Raw genomic sequence first — 19574 nt, forward strand, 5'->3', positions numbered from 1 at the left:
AACCCCCATCTTCATGTCTGCCAATTGGGGATCCACTTGGGCAGGTTCATAGTATATCCACCAGCCTGTGATTTTTTTTTTAAAATAGGGGTTGCCTTCTGCTCTGGAGCCTAAGCATTGATTTTTAAAAAGTCCTGCCTATGCTGGATTGTCTAGCCACCGTGACAAGGCTGTGCCAATCCCTAGGGTAACAGTATAGCTATGTACTGTAACAGTCCCTTCTACTGTGACAAAATACAGGACTATGTAACACTTTAAAGACTCACAAGATGGTTTATTAGCTGATGAGCTTTCGTGGGCCAGACCCACTTCCTCAGATCACTAAACTAACAGGGCTACATTTCTAGCGCACTTCTACTGTGCTTATTGATATTAAGCATTTGCACTGCTCTGGTGCCTAGAAACCGGCTGTGGAGCAGGCTTGGGACTTGCGTAATTGCAGCCTTTTAACTCCTGGACCCAGCTATAAACTAACGTACTTGCTGGGGGCGGGAGACAGGCGGCCGCCTGAAACAACCGGTCTGAGCTGAATGAGCCGATCCCGCGCTCCCCGCTCAAGCCTAATGCGAATTGAAGTGGCACGAATGTGAATTCCTGCGCTGCGGATCCACCTCGGTAGGGAGAGAAAAAGGGCAGAGGCGCCTCACAGGGGCCAAGGAGCAACGCCCCCCCCCCCCCAGGCTCTAATGTCATTGGCCGGGGGGGGAGAAGGGGCAGTGAGTGCGCCCATGCGCCTGCTAGGGTGACACCCCCTCCCCCCCACACTCCCCTAGGTTCCAGCCGCCTCCTTGAGAGATGGCCCCGCCCCTTCTCTGGGGCCCCGCCCCCTCCCTCCACAGGCTTTGGCCCCGCCCTGCTGGGAGCTCCGCCCTTCCTCGAGGCCCCGCCCCCTGCCCTGCCGGAAGAAGATGGCGGCGGCGCTGGCGGGCTGCTCCGTGGGCCGGGTCCCCGCGCGGCTCCCGCCGGCCCGCGGCCGGTTCCGGGGCTGCCTGGCCGGGGCGCTGCTCGGGGACTGCCTGGGCGCCGCCTTCGAGGGCCGGGACGCGGTGCGGCTGCCCGAGGTGCTGCGCCACGTGCGCGGCCTGGAGCCGGCGGGCGGAGGTGGGGCCCTGAACCCCCCCCCCTGGGGCCCGAACCCCCCCCCGCCCCCCACCCTGCCCTGGGCCCCGCACCTCCCCCCGCCCCTCCCCCACCTTGCCCTGGGGCCCGAATCCCCCCCGCCCTGGGGTCCGAACCGCCCCCCCCCGCCCTGGGGCCCTGAACCCCCCCCGCCCTGGGGCCCGAACCGCCCCCCCCCACCCTGGGGCCCTGAACCCCCCCGCCCTGGGGCCCGAACCGCCCCCCCCCACCCTGGGGCCCTGAACCCCCCCGCCCTGGGGCCCGAACCGCCCCCCCCCGCCCTGGGACCCGACCCCACCCTGCCCTGGGGCCCGAACCCCCCCGCCCTGGGACCCGAACTGCCCCCCCCACCCTGCCCTGGAGCCCGAACCCCCCCCGCCCTGGGGTCCGAACCGCCCCCCCCCGCCCTGGGACCCGAACTGCCCCCCCCCACCCTGCCCTGGGACCCTGAACCCCCCCGCCCTGGGACCCGAACCGCCCCCCCCGCCCTGCCCTGGGGTCCGAACTGCCCCCCCCCGCCCTGGGGTCCGAACTGCCCCCCCCCGCCCTGGGGCCCTGAACCCCCCCCCCGCCCTGGGACCCGACCCCCCTCGCCCTGCCCTGGGGCCCTGAACTCCCCCGCCCTGGGGTCCGAACCGCCCCCCCCCCCCCGCCCTGGGATCCGACCCCCCCCGCCCTGGGGCCCGAACTGCCCCCCCCCGCCCCCCCCACCCTGCCCTGGGACCCTGAACCCCCCCCTGCCCTGGGGCCCGAACTGCCCGCCCCCCACCCTGCCCTGGGGCCCTGAACCCCCCCCCGCCCTGGGACCCGAACTGCCCCCCCGCCCTGGGGCCCGACCCCCCCCGCCCTGCCCTGGGGCCCTGAACCCCCCCCCCCCCCGCCCTGGGACCCGAACTGCCCCCCCGCCCCCCCACCCCGCCCTGGGGCCCTGAACCCTCCTCGCCCTGGGACCCGAACCGCCCCCCCCCGCCCTGGGGCCCGAACCGCCCCCCCGCCCTGGGGCCCGAACCGCCCCCCCCGCCCTGGGACCTGAACCGCCTCTCCCTCCTCCCCCCCGCCCTGGGACCCGAACCGCCCCCCCCGCCCTGGGACCTGAACCGCCTCTCCCTCCTCCACCCCGCCCTGGGGCCCGAACCGCCCCTCCACCCCGCCCTGGGGCCCCGAAACCCCCGCCCTGGGGCCCTGAACCCCCTCCCGCCCTGGGACCCGAACTGCCTCCCCTGCCCCCCCCCCCCCGCCCCGGGGACCGAACCGCCCCCCCCCCCCCCCCCGCCCTGGGACCCGAACTACCTCCCCCATCCTGGGACCCTGAACCGCACCTCCCCCACCCAGCCCTGGGACCCGAACTGCACCCCCCACCCCCCTCCACCCTGCCCTGGGGCCCGAACCCCCCCCAGCCCTGGGACTCTGAACCGCCCCTCCCCCACCCAGCCCTGGGGCCCGAACCGGCCCCCCCTGCTCCCCCCCATCCTGCCCTGGCGCCCGAGCACCCCCCCGGCTCCTTCATCCTGCCCTGGGGCCCGAACCCCCCCCCTTCCTGACCTGAGGCCCGAACTGCCCCCCTGCTCTCCCCATCCTGCCTTGGGGCCTGAACTACCCTCCCCACACTTCCCCCTTCCTGCCCTAGGGCCTGAACCAAATCCCCCTCCCGCACACTCCATCCTGCCCTGGACTGCTCCTCCTCCCCGCTCCCTCCCATCTTGTACTGGGGCCTAATCCCCCCTGTGCACCCAATCTTGCTCTGGGGCCCGAACTGCCCCCATCCTGCCCTGGGGCCTGAACCACACACCCCTCCTGTGCACCCCGTCCTGTGTTGGTCCTGAATCCCCAGCTGCCTCCCGACCACACCCCGCCGAGCTCCAGAGGCCTCAACCCCCCCCATGCACGTCATCCTGCCTTGGGGTCTGAACCCCCAGCTTCACCCCCTTGTATGCTTCACCACCACCACCACCTTAGCATCCTGCCTGGCCCCAGTGGCTTGAAGCCCCAGCTTTTCTCCCCCCGCACCTCATCTTGCCTGCGGGAGCCTACCCACACAGCTACCCTCCCATGCACTCTGTTCTGTTCTGGGGGTGGGAATCCCCAGGCATTTTCTCCTCCCCCCCCATTGTCCTGCTAGAAGGGTGGATGATGCCCCCCACACACTCCATTTGGCCCCAGGGGTTGTGAACCCCCAGCCTCCTCCACTCACGCTGCCCTCCCCCCGGGCGCACAAACTCCTAGCCACCTCTCTCATGCACACTCTGACCTGCCCCCCCCCCCCCCCCCCGGGTGTGAATCACCAAGTCTAGTCTGCCCAAAGCTAACGGCTTTCATGTAGAAGTAGGATGAGGGAAGGGGGGGGGGGAGCCACTTTAGAACCACCCTGATCAGTGCTGGCAGGGGGCCTTCGGTGCAGGTGTGGCATCTGAAATGAATTTGAATTCATTCATTTGGAATCATTAGATTTCACATTGTCTGTACTGCTTTAATATTAATCCCAGATCACTGGTCTTGTTGTGCTTACTGACAACACCATCTCATAGTATTGCTGAAGGCAGGTGTGTCTGCATTGCATGAAGCTCTAGTCAGTGACCAATCTTAGACATGGTGCTAAGAGATTGGAATGATTGGAAACGAAGCAAACTCTTTTAAACTCCAGATTCTCAGAGAAGTCCCCTGGCTGTATCGAAATGATTGGACCAAGAAGGCAGTGGGATCTTTTGGTGTTTGGATGATCATCCCATCCTTTTGCCTTGTTTTTCAGAAACGCTCTGTTACACAGATGACACAGCCATGGCGAGGTGTGTGGCGCGGTCCCTCTTAGCCAAGGGAGAGTTTGATGAAGTTGATATGGCCAGGAGGTAAGGAGCTGCAGTCATCAGAGCAGGGAGATTTCTTGCTTTTCACAAGTGGCAAGGAGTGAAAGCTAACTAGCCACTTGGCACTGTGCCTCTTGAGTCCAGGAAAGTGTAGGGGACTCTCCTAAATCCAGTCTGAAGTAGCCATGTAATTACTTGGAGAGTGGCCCCAATGCTGCAGTTTGGTTTGTCCTCTCTGAGATTCTCATTGACTTTAGTGTCATTTGAGTGGCCTCTCAAATCTGAGGTTGAAACTAAAGAGGGGGATACTGTCAAAGGAACACTTGCATTTTTAGCAAACAAGATTGTCTACTTTTTTTGTTAAAAACACTTCACAATTATTCCCTGTTAGTTTACTTATTGCTTGGTAAGCGGTTTCCTTTTTTATGCTTCCCTTAGCTTTGGGCAATAAAAATCCACAAAGTCAGTTTGTTTTATAGTCCGTTTCCCTTTCAGATCCTTAGTGCTGAATCGTTTGGGTTTCAAAGCACTGAGGTGCAAAGGTTTAATTGTTTAAAAACTGTCTCCTGTGGATTTGAACAAACAATATTTCTGCTGAGCAGTGGCCAATAACCAATAAAATGTTTCCAATGATCTTTTAAGTACATCTTAAAACAATCAAAAAGTTGAGAACTTAAACCACAAACTGATAAAGTCAGTGCAACCATCTGGTCCAATCTCTGTTCCCTTCCTCCACCCCATCCTTTGATACAAATAATAATAATTTTTTATAGACACTTTCAAAAAAGTGTTTAGGATCAGATCACATGTTAGTTGAAACTGCCCCTTTGCATTGTGGTTTTACTAATTCCTGTGTAACTGCTGCTGTTTTGCCTTTGGCAGATTTGCAGAGGAACATAAGAAGGACCCAGATCGGGGCTACGGGATGGCAGTTGTCAAAGTGTTCAAGAAACTTCTGAGCCCCAAATGCAGTGATGTCTTTGAGCCTGCCCGAGAGCAGTTCAATGGGAAAGGCTCCTACGGGAACGGTGGTGCCATGAGGGTAGCAGGCATTTCACTGATTTACCCTGATGTTCAGGATGTGAAAAAGGTACATTGCATGGGGTTTGCTCAGGCACCGGGACTTTCCGATCTCTGCTGACAGGGTGGGGTTTGGTGACTCTTTCATTTGGGTTTCCTAATGGTATTTTTGTTCAATCTGCAGTTTGCAAAGCTCAGTGCTGAGCTGACCCATGCCAACTCGCTGGGCTACAACGGAGCCATCCTGCAGGCTCTGGCAGTGCACCTCGCCCTGCAGGGAGAGCTCAATGGGGAGACCTTCCTGGAGCAGCTGATCGGCCACATGGAAGATGTGGAGGCAGATGATAAATCTTTGGCTGATGCCCGAGCGTAAGTAGGGCTCAGAAAGTCAGCTCCTCTCCTCATTGCATTGTGACTTCCATATGGAGTTGGGTTTAGTTCACAGTAGAGATGTAATAGTGTAGTCGATTAACTGATTAAACAAGACTGCACGCATTCTTCCCGCCTTTCCCTCCTCACCTCTAAATATTTTAGCAGACTGGCCAGCAGACTGGCTCACTCTGGGTCCAGGACTACCCCCACTGCGGCTTTGCATTTAAAGTGTATTAGGAGCTGAGCGAGCAGGCAGCCCTGCTCAGTTCCAGCTCACACTGGGTCTGGGAGCTGAGAGCCACCCTCCAGACAAGGGCTGCTGCCACCCTGCACTGCTGCCTGTTATCAGAGGGAGCAGCACAGGGCAACAGGCAGCTGGTCTGCAAGAGGAGCTGTTTTTTAAACTCCTCTGATACAGAAGCAGCAGCGTGGGGTGGCAAGGGGCTCCTCAGGACTGGAGCAGTGCCCCCAGTGACTATAGAATAGTTGACTAACTGATAAGAATTCATGAGATTACATGACTATTCAATTAACTGATATTTAACATCCCTAGTTCACAGCAGTGTCTTTCTCTGGACTCCGTACAGCTGTCTACCTAAGTCCTTATAGATTTTGTTCTGTGCTCTCACAATGCTACTCCAGACACAGGCAATGAGATATTCCTTCAAGTTGTTAGACTGTGTGTTGATTTTTAGCTGCAGGGCTTTTATGGCTCAGGGCCGTTCCTGTGATGGGGGGTTGCATTGTTCCAGAAGCAGCTGAAAGTGCCTTTCTTGTTGCACACTCAGCTACCATGAGCATATCTCCCAGTCTGTCCTGGTATGAATGTCCTTGGGCCAGGAATTCTTCCAGGTCCCGTTCCCTCTGCCTCTCCTCTCAGTCCACGTCAGTCCCTTTATGGAGTGGAAGAGTGTGTGTGTGGTTCATAAGAGCTGTCTGACCAGTTGGGAGATTGCGCTGCTGGCTGCGTGCTGCTCAGTCTAGCTTCTCCCTGTTCTGTAATTTGTTTGAAAAACTTTGGTTCTTCCTCTCTATCTGACCTTTCTGAGAGGGGTGACTTGCTGCAGACAGGTAAGATGGGTCCTTTCCTCCTCGTCCTCTGGGCAAGCCTCATTTATTCATTTCAGTTGGATGTGCTCTCAGAATAGCTTTGCTTTGAGGTTTTTGCTCGTTCTCCCCATGTGCACAGGCAGTCTCAATAGACAAGACCATGATTCAAACACCTGGAAATGTGGGAAGATTCCGCCTCATATTCATAGCCCTTAAAGGGTCCTTTTCCTGCTCTGTTGGGACACCTTTTCATAGGCTGGGTTGTATGAGCTCCATTCGTGCACATTGCTCCTTGGTGGCAGGAAGGGAGAAGTCACTGGAGTGGGGCATTTGTTACATTCCTGTGTCTTATCTCCAGGATGGGGTTACAGGAATTGCCGTTTTCAAGGCGTCTTAAGAAGATAAAGGAATTTTTGGAGCTTAGCACCGTTCCAAAGTCCGACGTATTGTTTGAGTTAGGTAAGCACCTTTCTTCCTACAGGTATTCAGGGAGAGCCCTGGGGCAGGGCTAGCTAAGGGTCTGGTGGTTAGTGCTTTCTTTCCTGGATTCTGCCTCTTGCTTCCAAGGCCACCGTGGGTTGGATGTGTTGCAATCCCTGTGGGAAGAGTATGTGTGAGAACCCCTCTGCAGTGATTTCCTCGTTTAGGGCAGCCATGGTGGATGACCGGCTGTCTCGCTGAGAGAAATACTTTGAATAATAATTCCTAATTTTCTAAGATCTCATCTTAATGACCTGGGAACGCAGGGATGTTACAGGCTGGGACTGTGCATAGACATGTTCCCCTACCTGGGACAGTAGTGGTGTGCTGATCAAGAGATCAGCAGAGAGCATGGGATGGAAAGAAACATCTACCCACACTTCACCTGGCTTGAACCAGCCATATTAAAGTTTGAAATTGGTAATAAGACAAGCTCATGAACTAAAGGAAAGGGATTCTGTTGTGGAAGGTTAGAAATAGCTTTGTTACTCAATGTGGTTGGTTTCATTAACAGGCAATGGCATTGCTGCTCTGCAGTCTGTCCCCACTGCGATTTACTCCTTCTTGCGCTCCATGAAATCGGACCCAGATATTCCTGATCACTACAACAATCTACAGAGGGTCATCATCTACTGTATTTCGCTGGGAGGAGACACAGATACCATAGCTACCATGGCGGGAGCCATTGCAGGAGCTTATTATGGGGAGGAGCAGGTACCCCCATGCTGGGAGCAGAGCTGCGAAGCTTTCCAAGAGACACAGGTGCTGGCAGATAGCTTGCATGAACTTTACTGCCAACGACTTTGAGCCACAGAAGTGGCGTCTTGTGCCAAGTTAAAGCAAGTGGCAACCTCTACTTCACGGATCAGATCCACAGCGAATGGATCATCTGTAACCTGGCCACCCCATGGTGGCACTGGCTGTCAGGTGTCACATGGTAGAAGTGAGAGTTGGACCTTGTTTTTCTGTTAACATTTAGCTGGAAACTGATTGCACAGGGAGCTTCGGGTGGCGAACTTTGTTATGCCACCAAAGCCCAGAGGCAAGATCTGTTTTTTTTAAATGAGATTTCTGCTCACTGAGGTCTCTCCTCCTGTCAGTGGCTCATTCTGTGTCTCAACTTGTCCAAGCTTCAAGTGGAGTCTAAATTCAGGAACCAGCTTCTTGTCATCTGCTTCCAGATTGCACAGCCTTCCATTCGCATGTTCTCCATCTAACCTTCAGGAAGAACCTGGGTTGCTCCATATCCATCTTGCAATTCTTTTGTCATCTGGATTGTCTGCATTTACACCTGTACCTGACTCCCTAAACTTTCCATTGCCTCATGCAGCAGACTGTGACCTTACAGAATGCTCTGATGACTCTCTCCTCCCAGTGCCGAATCGGTGGTGTGCTTGTACCTTCTGCTCATGTGGTGCATGTGGCAAGGTCACTAGTAAACCAGAGAGAAGAGAATGTAATAAAGCCTAGTGGTACCTAAGGCCCAAATCTTGGTCCCCTTAACATCAGTGACAAAAATCTGATTGACTGGTGGGAACTGGATACAACACTGATTGCTTTCAACCTGTGCACCTGGTTGGGACGGTGTAAAAGTGGACAGAAGAATGGTTTCAGTCGAGAATTCACTTCTGTTAAGGAAGGGCTCCTCCATTAGGAGACTGGACAAATGATAGAACCTCTGTTAGAAAACAGTGTTCTGCCTTGGGCTGTTTAAAAACGTGCCCAGTCAAGTAGGACGGAGAGGAAATGAGATGAGTCTGTATGCAAGCTGATTTGTATAAATAATGCTTGTTTTGAAATGTCTGCAGTAAATACAGAAAACAAATAAATGTTATCCGGTTTGCAGGCAGCTATTGCGTGGAAATGGGTAGAAATCCCTATGTTCCAAAGTAATGTTTTCTCAAAACTAGGAACTGAACACATTCCCAATATTATTTCCTGCTGATGTCAGCAAACCGGTGTTGTGTGTTTAAGATCAAGTGTACACGTGAACAATCTGGTTGTAATAGGGTGATTCCTCACCTTTCCTGTACTTTACTTCCCTAGAGTACCGGTTTATTGTGTGAAGCTTTAATGGATTTTCCATCTGTACGTAGGGGCTGCTTGTCCTATAAATATGTGGAATTCTAGGCCCACTATATTTATAGGCCGTGCTGCAGATCTGAGAAGTACAACATCGTGTCTTCTATAATTCCAAGACGTTCTGCAAGAGCTGATATTTAAAACCACATTTTCTATTAAACTGATCTTGTTTTTCTTGTGAATGGAAAGACGTTGTGGAGCTTGCCCGCATTCTCTGTTTAGAAAGTCTAGTTTCTCTTAAGTCGGGATTGACACGTGCTCTGTAAAACATGCAGGAGCTGTTTTTCTTAAGTAATCAAATCACTGAGGGTCACTTTGAGCAGTGCTTTCCAACCTTTTTACGCACAAGATCACTTTCTGAAGTGAAGATCAACCCAGGGCCTACTCTGCCTTGCTCACGCCATTTCTCCGTCACTATCTTTTTCCCACCTCCTCTCACTTTCACCAGGCTGGGAGTGCAGGCTATTTGGGGGCTCTGGGCTGAGCCTGGGCCAGGAGCTTGAGGCTGCAGGGGTCATATGGTCACAGTTAGGGATGTGACCGACTAGTCAGCTATCGGATAAGCAAATGCTTTTATTGCATAGTCGAATCAACTAGTCACTTCCCCCTTGCTGCCTCTATCAGAAAGAGGCAACAAGGCAGGGGACTAGAGGAGGGGGTACTTCAAAAGCGGCAGCGCTACGTGGAGCCTGGGGCCAGACCCTGGGATCCACACGGCGCTGCCGCTTTGAAACTTTGCGCGCAGCCTGAGACCAGCTGGGGTGTTTCCAGGCTGTACGCGGCATTTCAAAGCAGCACAGGCAGCGCTGCATGGAGCCCAGGATCAGCTGGGGACTCCTCCACTGAGCCTGGGCCCCGTGTGGAGCTGCTGCTTTGAAACGCCACATGGAGTCTGACGCTGGGCTTCCCACGGCGTTTCAAAGCAGCAGCACCACATGGAGCTCGAGATCACTGACTAATCGACTAGTTGATGCATCGACTACTCGATTAGTTGACAGGGCGCCTCCACCTCTGAAGTGTTTCACTCCAAAGGCAAAAACGCTACGGGGAGCACAGGACCAGTGGAGCAGTTTCTCTCCGGCCCTATGCTGCCCACAGAGTTTCAAAGCAGCAGCCCCCCATGGAGCCCGGGATCAGCTGGGGACTCCCCCACTGATCATAGAATCATAGGACTGGAAGGGACCTCAAGAGGTCATCGAGTCCAGCCCCCCGCCCTCAAGGCAGGACCAAGCTCCACCTACACCATCCCTGACAGATGTCTATCTAACCTGTTCTTAAATATCTCCAGAGAGGGAGATTCCACCACCTCCCTTGGCAATTTATTCCAATATTTGACCACCCTGACAGTTAGGAATTTTTTCCTAATGTCCAATCTAAACCTCCCCTGCTGCACTTTAAGCCCATTACTCCTTGTCCTGTCCTCAGAAACCAAGAGGAACAAATCTTAACAGAAAACATTACTTCCCCGTCACCTACCCCTCTGGGCTCCCCACGTTTTATTGGAGCTTTTGAGGCTTCCTCCGTATCAAATGTCCTCTGCATTCCCAAGCTGTGGTATAAGTGGCCTGGAAAGTACCTTGTGTGTGTCACCTGTAATTGTAATTTGCCATCCCTGCTCCACCTGTGACACTAGGAAACTGCATGAAACCGTTGGCTCTGTGGGCAGAAGCAGAAGGATCTTTCCCTTCTCCTTGGCTTTCTTTGCTATGGGCTTGTCTCCAATGCGCCCTGGATTGACCCTACAGCGATCAATCCAGCAGCTGTCGATTTATCGTGCCTGAATCGATTCTCCTGTCGATGCTGGTACTCCACCAGGACGAGAAGAGTAGAGTCATAGACGGGACAGCTGCCTGCAAGTTATTTGTGTCTCTGAAGACGGGCGGCGGCAGCGGCTGGTGCACACTAGGCCTCACGTATTGCTGACAGCTTTGAATTTTAGCACTGCTTGTTACTCCAAAGGCTGTTTAACTTTTCCCCGGTGTGGGTAAAGGGTTGTGTGCTGAAGCCACCACCGTACGGGATTTGGGAGTGATCCTGATTCTGTTTTGCCAGCTCCTGAAATTAGCCCTGCTTCCATCTCCCTTCACAAGGCTGATTTCAGCCAATAACCCACGCAGCACTGGCTGGGGAAGCTGCACCTGGTGCAAAAATAGTCCTAAGTGCTGTAATGTGGTGACGCTTTTTACTAGCCCATAACAGCACTCGTATGTCATCTTTAGACTTCATTGTAATGTCATTCGGTTTATTGTTTTACCCTCCACTTACATCTTTGGTGGCAGCCAGGCATTTGCCAGGCTAAATAACAAAGGGAATCATAGGAAAAGCTTGAGGCTATTCCTCTCCCTTCCCATTGCCCTTCTTCAAGACTCAGCCTGAAACTGCGTTGTTGTGGTTTCCTAAAAATGTTTCTCAGGAAAGCAGGATGAAAACCTTTCCAGGCCAATTAGTGGCATCTTGTGAGGGGCCGGATCTCCTGCTTCATGCGTAGTAAGTTTAATTCTGGAAACCTGCTGTAAAAACGGTTCTTACAAAGGCTACTTTTGTTTACAAACAGGGAATGGCGTGAGCGGCATGGTAAAGAGGGTAAGGGGGCTGTCCCTAGGGGGTGTGGGGCCTGATAGTCAGCTTCAGCATGTCTCTGGTATAGTCAGCCAGTCGCTTGTCTGTGGAGGGAAGAATATTTTTTAAAATAGGGAAATGTTATGAAAGCACAAGAAAATAGCAGTGTGTGATGGTGGTTGTTGGGGTGGGGGGGGGGGAGACGGGGACGACAGAGCCAGAGTGGCATCTAGAACTACTTTTAGTGGTTTTTTAAAAATTGACTAGTTTTTTAAATTATCACTTCAAACATTGCCCTCCCCAAACATATTGGAATCAATGGTGCTTAAAGCCTTAAGAACTGAACTGTATTTTCGCTGGCTTCTCTTCAGGTGGGAGAAGGGAAATAAGTAGCATAGTCAGTGTTGTACAGATTGGAATTTGTTGTGGGGGCAAGAGAGGACATACCCACTAGCACAGTCTGGTACTCTTCCTAGATTTTGGAAGCTTGAATATAAACTCTGCATTGTCACTTAAAACGCTTGCCTCCTTCCTCATCGTAGAAGGTTTGGGAGCCGCTCTTCCTTGGGAAGTAGTATGGGAATGATGGGTTCACTTTTAATTTCTAGCACAACTCCATTTTTTTCAGGAAAGGAAACTCCAGCACTCACTCCTGTGCTGGATAATTGGCAGATAGAAGAGGGAAAAAATAATACAATATTTGGAAGGCCCCAAATTTCATCTGCTTCCTTTAAGGGACTTTTGGACTGTGCAGTGCTGTAGTAGTAGCGTGGAATAATTTTCCTCTGTGAAATGTAGATCAGGGAGCGGAAGAGATGCTATCTCCTCTTACCACTCTCTCAAGTTCATTCTGAATTGAATGGGCACCTGGGGGGGGGGGGAGGCGGGTTGACAAGCTTTAAACAAAAGCTGATCCTCCTCAGGGCTTGGCGTATGCTAGTTCCACAGTGTCTTAAGGCTATGCATATTACAAAGGTGAGTTCGTAGGCCAGGCAAGCTACTAGGAACTTGGAGTATTCTAAGACATCTGGCCATAATAGAACTGGAAAGAACCTCAAGAGGTCATCAATCCGCTCCCCTGTATTGATCATCCTTGATAGGGAGGCTGCCTTGTCTGACCAGGGACTTGAACCTTGCTGCCTCAGATGAAAAGCCTGATGCGCTACTGACCAAGCTAGCCAGTCTTTAGGTGCAGGGTGCTACAGATGTGGGTTCATATATGAGCTCGACATAGACTGGATGAGTCTCCAACTCTTTCTATGCCTCCTTTCCTCTTAAGTACAGTGGGTATCTTAATCTTTTCTTTGTCTGTAAGCTCTTGGAGCAGGGGGTATTTCTTACTGTGTATAGATGCTTCTGAAATACAAATCAATTGTAGTAGGACAAAGGCACAGCTGGGATGAACTTTTATACAATAAGTTTTATTGATGTTGTGTCAATACAATCAAGTACTGTAGTTTTATTTCTGAAGAGGCCAGTTTCTGATCACAATCCGAGTGCATTTTAAACCAATTTTACTATGACAGACAGTGCATGTAATAGGTATTTACAAAACTAAAATCCTCTATATACTAGGTTAGAAAAGAAGATACTAGAGGTAAACTTTAAAAAAGATAAGAATTTGTATATAAAAATGCACACTGTAATGTAGTTTTCATAGTTAAAAATTGACAAAGTTCATCCACCCCAACCATTTTTTGCTGTGTGTGACTGATCCCAAAATCCCAAGTGCTCACACACGACAGAAAATAAACCTCTCTGCTGGCAACATTACATACTAAATACGTCAACAAAAATCTTCCTCACAATATCTGGTTTTTGGAACACCTTCCCTCCTTCACCCTGTGCATTGTTTTCCTAGCCTCACTGCGTGTGTAATATTGTTGTCATTCATACCGTGTCAATGTAACGGGTTATAGCGCGTCAGAAGGTTGATTATGATTTCTCCTCTGCACATGAAGGGAAAGTGAAAATTGGCAAGTGATATTTTCTACAAAACTGAGTTAAGATTTGAGTTTGGTTATAATGTGCATTTCTGCCCCTGTTTTTGCCAGCTGGAACCAGAGGCTTGAATTAAAAACAAACCCAGGACAGAACATAGGTTAGAACACAGTATAAATAAGTTGCTTTGATGAGTAACAGGCTTAAACTTCCACCTTGGAGGGGAAATTCCTTACCCGGTCTATTGCAGGCAGCGTATGCAAGTTACTATCTCTGCCTCTGGCTGTGTTATGTGGTAAAAGTAGAGAGACATCTTTGCTCTGAAATGAAGGGGTATGCTGTATTATCAACTCCAGTTCATTGTAGTTCTCCGCAGGAAAATACATTTAAACCAAGGAGAGACAAGTCCCATGCTCCCACTGTCCTTTCAAGTGTGGATTTGAAGAGCGCAATTGAGTTCCTCCTCGTCTAATTTTAGGTCTTTATAGCTCCTATTTCAAGTGGGAAGCAAATAACTGATTGCCAATAGAATCTGGGCCTTTAATTCCTGAAGGCAGAAGAACCTCAGAGCCATTCAACATTTCTGACAGAGTTCAAAATCCCAAGCCATATTCGGCTTCGTTAAAAGTTCCATCGCTTCACAACTTACTCTTGTAAATCCAAATAGAGGAAAAAAAAACAAATTCCATAGTTTAACATTTCAGGCAGAATCTTTCTGGAATTGGGTCTCCCCACCCCTTTGTTTTTGTTTATAACTTCCTTCTTTTTGTGTTTCTTATTTTGTAATTCAGGGAGAGGTGTGCTTTTATAAATGGAAGCCCTAGATGCCAAGACCCACAGAGTGTAGTTCAAGAAACAAAATCTATGTTTAAATACGTGTGTCTACAATAAATCTTGAAAATAATATTGTCACATTCTTTCTCTCCTTTGGCCATATTACAAGCGTCATGGACATTTGAGAGTAATGAACACTGAGCTATTGACTATGAATTTCAGCTATTTTCTTAGGCACACATCTTTGCAGAACAGAATTCTGTATGTTATGTGACTTAACTTCAACAGCATTCTATCTACCCAGGATGAGAAGAATCACTTTAGTAACTTTTAAATGCAATGGTCTCTAACCATTTTACCTTATGGCAAGATGCAAAGCAACAGCGTTCAACAAGGTGAGTGGCGCCGTGTGGCCAAGAGCTGTAATACCAAAAACTGTAAATACACTTTGTAACTAAATTCATAGTCAAATCAATGCCATTTCAAGCATTATTGAGGCAAAGTGGTAACAACAGGACGTGTGCAAAATGGTTTTTTCCCTACGTCACAGAAACTTGCGTGCAGAACGGTGCCCTTTAAAGAAATAGTAATGGCACTACACTTGTAAATAACACTTAGTTGATAATAGCACCGCTGGAGAATGAATGCATGGCAAGTTAGAATGAATGCATGTTGGTTTTTTAATTAAAAGGTTCCTAAAGTGGAAGGAGAAAAAGTTTACACATCCTGACAGGCGGACATTAAAAGTAAGATGTCCATAAATGGCACCTTACCGAAAGCACTGCTAAACCTTCCATTAAATCAGCTAGTAGCAACCTAAGCCTTGCTTGTAACGCCATCTGTGGATTGTCAGGAAATAAAACATTCATAAGCCTCAAGTCTCTGGGCTACAGAAACCCTCATGATAGCACTAGCCCTATAACTTGCCAATGCATGAATTAATGAAAGGTCAAGAAGTATTGTTCATCACACAGGTCCCTAATTCCCTGACTGGATTTGGAGTATATCTGGCACCTATCCTACTTCCAGGCTAATAATGATGCACATTAGTCCTAAAGATTTTTTTCCTAAATATTTACTTAAAAAGGTGCTTCTGCAAAGTGTTCCCCTTTGGATAACTAAATCCACCCACCATGATTGAATGCAAGAAACTGATGAAAAGCACAGTCTAAACCAAGCTTGAAACGTGGGGGAAATGATTGGAAAGGGGATTTGTTTATTTACCAGGAAGCTCTACTCCTAGAGATTTGGGGTGAATGCGTAGGATCCCTGGACTGGCTAGTGCCCACGCAACATGGCTTTTTTTTAATTTGAAAGCGCTAACAGCGGGAACAAGTACACTCGATCACCAACCAAAAAGGGTCTAGATTCTTCAGCTTTCCTCCTCTGAGTGAAAGAACAATTTAGTTGCATAGCTAGATCCTTGCCACCCCGAGCTAGTTTCTGCGTTTGATGTGCAGTCACCAAGGTAAAAGTTGTTCCAAATGCACTTGGTTCCCCCCCAAAGAAACAACAAAAGCTCCTCTCCACGCATCCTCTTGACTCTTTGAGCAAACAGTGTGAAGCGAGGTCCTGCGCCAATGACTTGCGCGTTCTTCCCAGTGATTTTTCTTTTTTGTATTTATTTTATTTTTTAAAAAAATTATTAAAAAAAACACAAGACAGTTTATGGCTAAAGTGGGTAAAAAGGAAACCTCCCCAACAGCTGTTATGTGGGGCAAAGCAGGAAGCCGGAGAAGGAAGAGTGGATGTATTCTGTGGAATACAGCCCATTGGCTTGGTCCGAGGGCATTTGGACCCAGACTTGGTCATTCTCTTTCAGTTCAAGCACTGCGCTGCCTGAGGCTTGGTCCAGGTAGCCTTTTTTGTACTCGTCGTAGGTGTAGGTGGCAGGCACGTTGTTCTTATAAAGCGCCACCCACACATTAGTCCCTTTGACATGCACGTGGTAGGCAAAGTAATAGATGCCGGAGATGGGGCAGGTGAATATCCCAGTGGCTGGATTGTAGCTGTTGTGCCCGTTGTACAAAGTCCTGTCGAATTTGACGGGCATGCCAGAGGCTGGGAAGGGGGAGGTCAGGATGGCCGTGAAAGCAGGTGCTAGCCGGGCAGAGAGCTCCCCTCTGCCGTACTGTGGCTTCCCAGGCTTGCCATTCCCCAGCACCGCTCCTTCCACGCCTCCGTCCGGCAGGTGCAGCCCAGCAATGCCCGTCTCGTCGAACGCCCCTGGTGCCCCAGGGGGGCCAGGCGGCCCTGGTAGTCCTGGGGGCCCGTTTAATCCAGGTGTCCCTGGTATTCCAGGTGGGCCAATGGGTCCCATCAGGCCAGGCTCTCCTACCTTCCCCTCACCGGGCAGGCCGGGAAGGCCAGGTTCCCCCTTCAGCCCTGGTAAGCCTTGTGGCCCCATGGGCCCGGAAGGGCCTTGTAGGCCTGGAATCCCAGAGGGGCCCCGGAGGCCTGGCTGGCCTGGAATCCCCCCGTCTCCCTTTGGTCCCACACTACCTGTTAAGCCGGGCACCCCGGGGAGCCCTGAGAACCCTGATTCTCCTTTTGGGCCCAGGGGCCCAGGGGGTCCCTGTGACCCAGGCAAACCTCTCTCGCCAGGCACCCCTGGTTTCCCAGCAAACCCGTTGGGCCCTTGGTCTCCGCGCATCCCTGGTATTCCAGGGGGCCCAGGCAGCCCAACCTCCCCTTTGAGGCCTGGCAGCCCGTGTTTTCCTGGCAAGCCCATGGAGCCTGGCACCCCAGGGGGCCCAATGACCCCCTGCGGGCCCTGCTCACCTGCTTCCCCATCTATGCCTGGTTCCCCTTTGTCGCCAATGACTCCTGGCATCCCTGGTTGCCCACGATCGCCTTTTAAGCCTGGCAAGCCTGGTTTCCCATAGCCTGCGGGCCCAGGTAACCCGGGAAGGCCCCGGATACCAGGTTCTCCTTTTGGCCCCACAGGGCCTTGCATCCCAGGCAGCCCTCCCACCCCCGGGATGCCTATCCCATCAATGCCCGGCGGGCCCCGCGGCCCCATTGGCCCCGGTTCCCCATTGATCCCAGGGACGCCAGGTGGACCCAAGTCGCCTTTCCCTCCTGGAGCACCTGTCAAGCCATCAAGGCCTGGTTTCCCAATGCCGTTTGGCCCTGGAGGCCCAGCAGGGCCGGGGGGGCCTCCATTTCCTCTGGGGCCTGGAAAACCTGGCTTCCCAACCCCATTTTCACCCTTTAAGCCACGCTCCCCACGAGGCCCTGACTCCCCTTTTGGCCCAGGCTCACCCCTAAATCCTGGTAGGCCTGGAGCACCCTGCGTGCCTGGTTTCCCGTTGACTGAGATGCCTGCTGGCCCAGGCAAGCCTGGCGGGCCAGGTAACCCTCGCTGGCCTTGCTCGCCTCTCAGGCCGGGCTCACCTTTGGGGCCGGGCATCCCTTTCATACCTGCCTTTCCTGGAAGCCCTGGGATCCCTGGTTTGCCAATACCAGAAAATCCTGGGGGTCCAGCAGGGCCTGGCTGGCCATGAAGTCCGGGTTTCCCAGTGCCTGGTTTTCCTGGATATCCAGGGGGGCCTGGAGGTCCTCTTGGGCCTGGCTTTCCTGGGGGTCCTGGCTCTCCTTTGAGATCCATCGGCAGGAGCGGTGACATGTCTGTTAAGAGCAAGAGACACCACACCCTTACTGGGGAAGCGAGGAGAAGTCTCGTGCCCACTCACTACCAGGAGACACAGAGACTCGGCATGAGGAATAGAGAAATCACTGTGGCTAGTGCTGAGTGTCACATCCCCTGAGCCGCCAAAGGTTTTAGGATGCTAACTCACCCGGGGTTTCAACAGGCTCCTCAGGGCCTTGGAGGCACAGAGCCATATTGCCCTGTTTAATGGGGCTAGCGCTGTGGAAATCAGCATTTGGGAAGCACTTTGAGAGGCTCAGACAGAAGATGTTCTGAACACCTGGGGATGGGGTTTCATTCATTATAAGTAAGTTACCCACCCCTGGCGGGGCTGGAGGCCCTTTTGCTTTAATACAAACAGAAGAACTTCAGTGGCCCCTCATTTTCTTATCAATCAGGAGTTAGCAAGTCATGTTCCCAACCCGTCTACCCCCTCCTAGGGGCCATTTGCAACAATCCAAAGAAAACACCAGTAGCTCAAAAGATCTCCGAGGCCACGTCTAGACTGCAGGCTTCTTTCGGAAGAAGCTTTTCTGGCAGATCTTCTGGAAAAACTTATTTCGAGAGAGAGCGTCCACACTGCCAAAGTGCATCAAAAAAGCAATCTGCTTTTTCAAAAGATAGCGTCCATTCAGCATGGACGCTATCTCGCATTTCTGCTGTGATTACTATGGACGGAGTGGCCACCAGGGCACCTGTGCTTTTTCCTCTTCCCTCTTCTTTTGAAAGAACTCCCTCTTCCCCGTCCACACATGCCTTTTCCCGAAAGAGCTCTTTTGGAAAAAGGCTTCTTCCTTGTAGAATGAGGATTACTACTGTCGGAAAAACCCTTCTGTTCTTTCGATTTTCTTTTGGAAGAATTCAATTGCAGTGTGGATATAAGTTTTTTTCAGAAAAACGGCCATTTTTCCAAAAAAAACCCTCTGTAGTGTAGCCATACCCTCAAAGTCCTCATTAGGGGAGCCATAAATGACTCAGTGGCCCCAAAAGACAAGACAGAATAATAACCTGGGCTCCCAAACGCGCTTGCCCTTTAGCAACTGGGTGGGTGGGAGGGGGCGGGGGAGTTGTAGAAATGTAAAAAAAGCCTGTTCAGACACATGATCTTTAATGGCTGCTTTAACAGTAGCCAATATGATTCTGCCTGGTACTTGAACAGTAAGGCTATGTCTAGACTGCATTCCTCTCTCGAAAGAGGAATGCAAATGAAGGCAATCGAAAATGCAAATGAAGCGTGGATTTACAAATCTCACGCTTCATTTGCATAATCACGGCCGAGTGCTTTTTCAATAAAGGGTTTTTCACAAAAAGCCAACAACCCGCAGTCTAGGTTGGGTTCTTTCGAAAAAAACCACCCTTTTTCGAACGAACCCTTACTCCTGAAAAAATGAGGTTTAAAGGTTCGTTCGAAAAAGGTTCTTTTCCCCCAAAAGAATCCCATTTAGACTGCATTTTTTTCCCAAAAACCCCTTTTCTGAAAAAGTGCTTGAACATGATTATGCAAATGAAGTGCGGGATTTGTAAATCCACGCTTCATTTGCCTTTTCAATTTCCTTCATTTGCATTCCTCTTTCGAGAGAGAAATGCAGTCTAGATGTAGCCTAATGGGGAGTAAGTCCAATCTGCGCAGCCAACAACAAGGGAGGAGGGAAAGGGATAACGGAATTGAGATGAACAATTCAGACTCCCTGCGCTCTTGGTAAATCAAAAGGGAAAGCATGACT

The 19574-nt window shown here is 51.4% G+C and overlaps 2 protein-coding genes across 8 annotated transcripts in view; one reads left to right on the forward strand and one right to left on the reverse strand.

Annotated features, from left to right (window-relative positions):
- The first annotated feature begins 869 nt into the window (after positions 1-869).
- On the forward strand, positions 870-8691 carry ADPRS (ADP-ribosylserine hydrolase). The gene is made up of 6 exons (XM_075909161.1): positions 870-1101; positions 3866-3962; positions 4803-5010; positions 5125-5309; positions 6721-6821; positions 7357-8691. Exons 1-6 carry the CDS (start codon positions 909-911, stop codon positions 7647-7649), a joined length of 1077 nt encoding a protein of 358 aa, XP_075765276.1. The 5' UTR covers positions 870-908; the 3' UTR covers positions 7650-8691.
- Positions 8692-12883: 4192 nt separating this feature from the next.
- Positions 12884-19574, reverse strand: part of COL8A2 (collagen type VIII alpha 2 chain) — a 188584-nt gene continuing 181893 nt past the window's right edge. For all 7 annotated transcript variants that reach the window (XM_075909155.1, XM_075909156.1, XM_075909158.1 and 4 more), the window contains one exon: positions 12884-17828. In XM_075909155.1, the coding sequence (XP_075765270.1) occupies positions 15907-17828 (1922 nt within the window). In that variant the 3' untranslated portion in view covers positions 12884-15906. The remainder of the gene's footprint in view (positions 17829-19574) is intronic.

This window comes from Pelodiscus sinensis, chromosome 25 (genome assembly GCF_049634645.1).
Source record: "Pelodiscus sinensis isolate JC-2024 chromosome 25, ASM4963464v1, whole genome shotgun sequence".
NCBI classification, from domain to species: Eukaryota; Metazoa; Chordata; order Testudines; family Trionychidae; genus Pelodiscus; species Pelodiscus sinensis.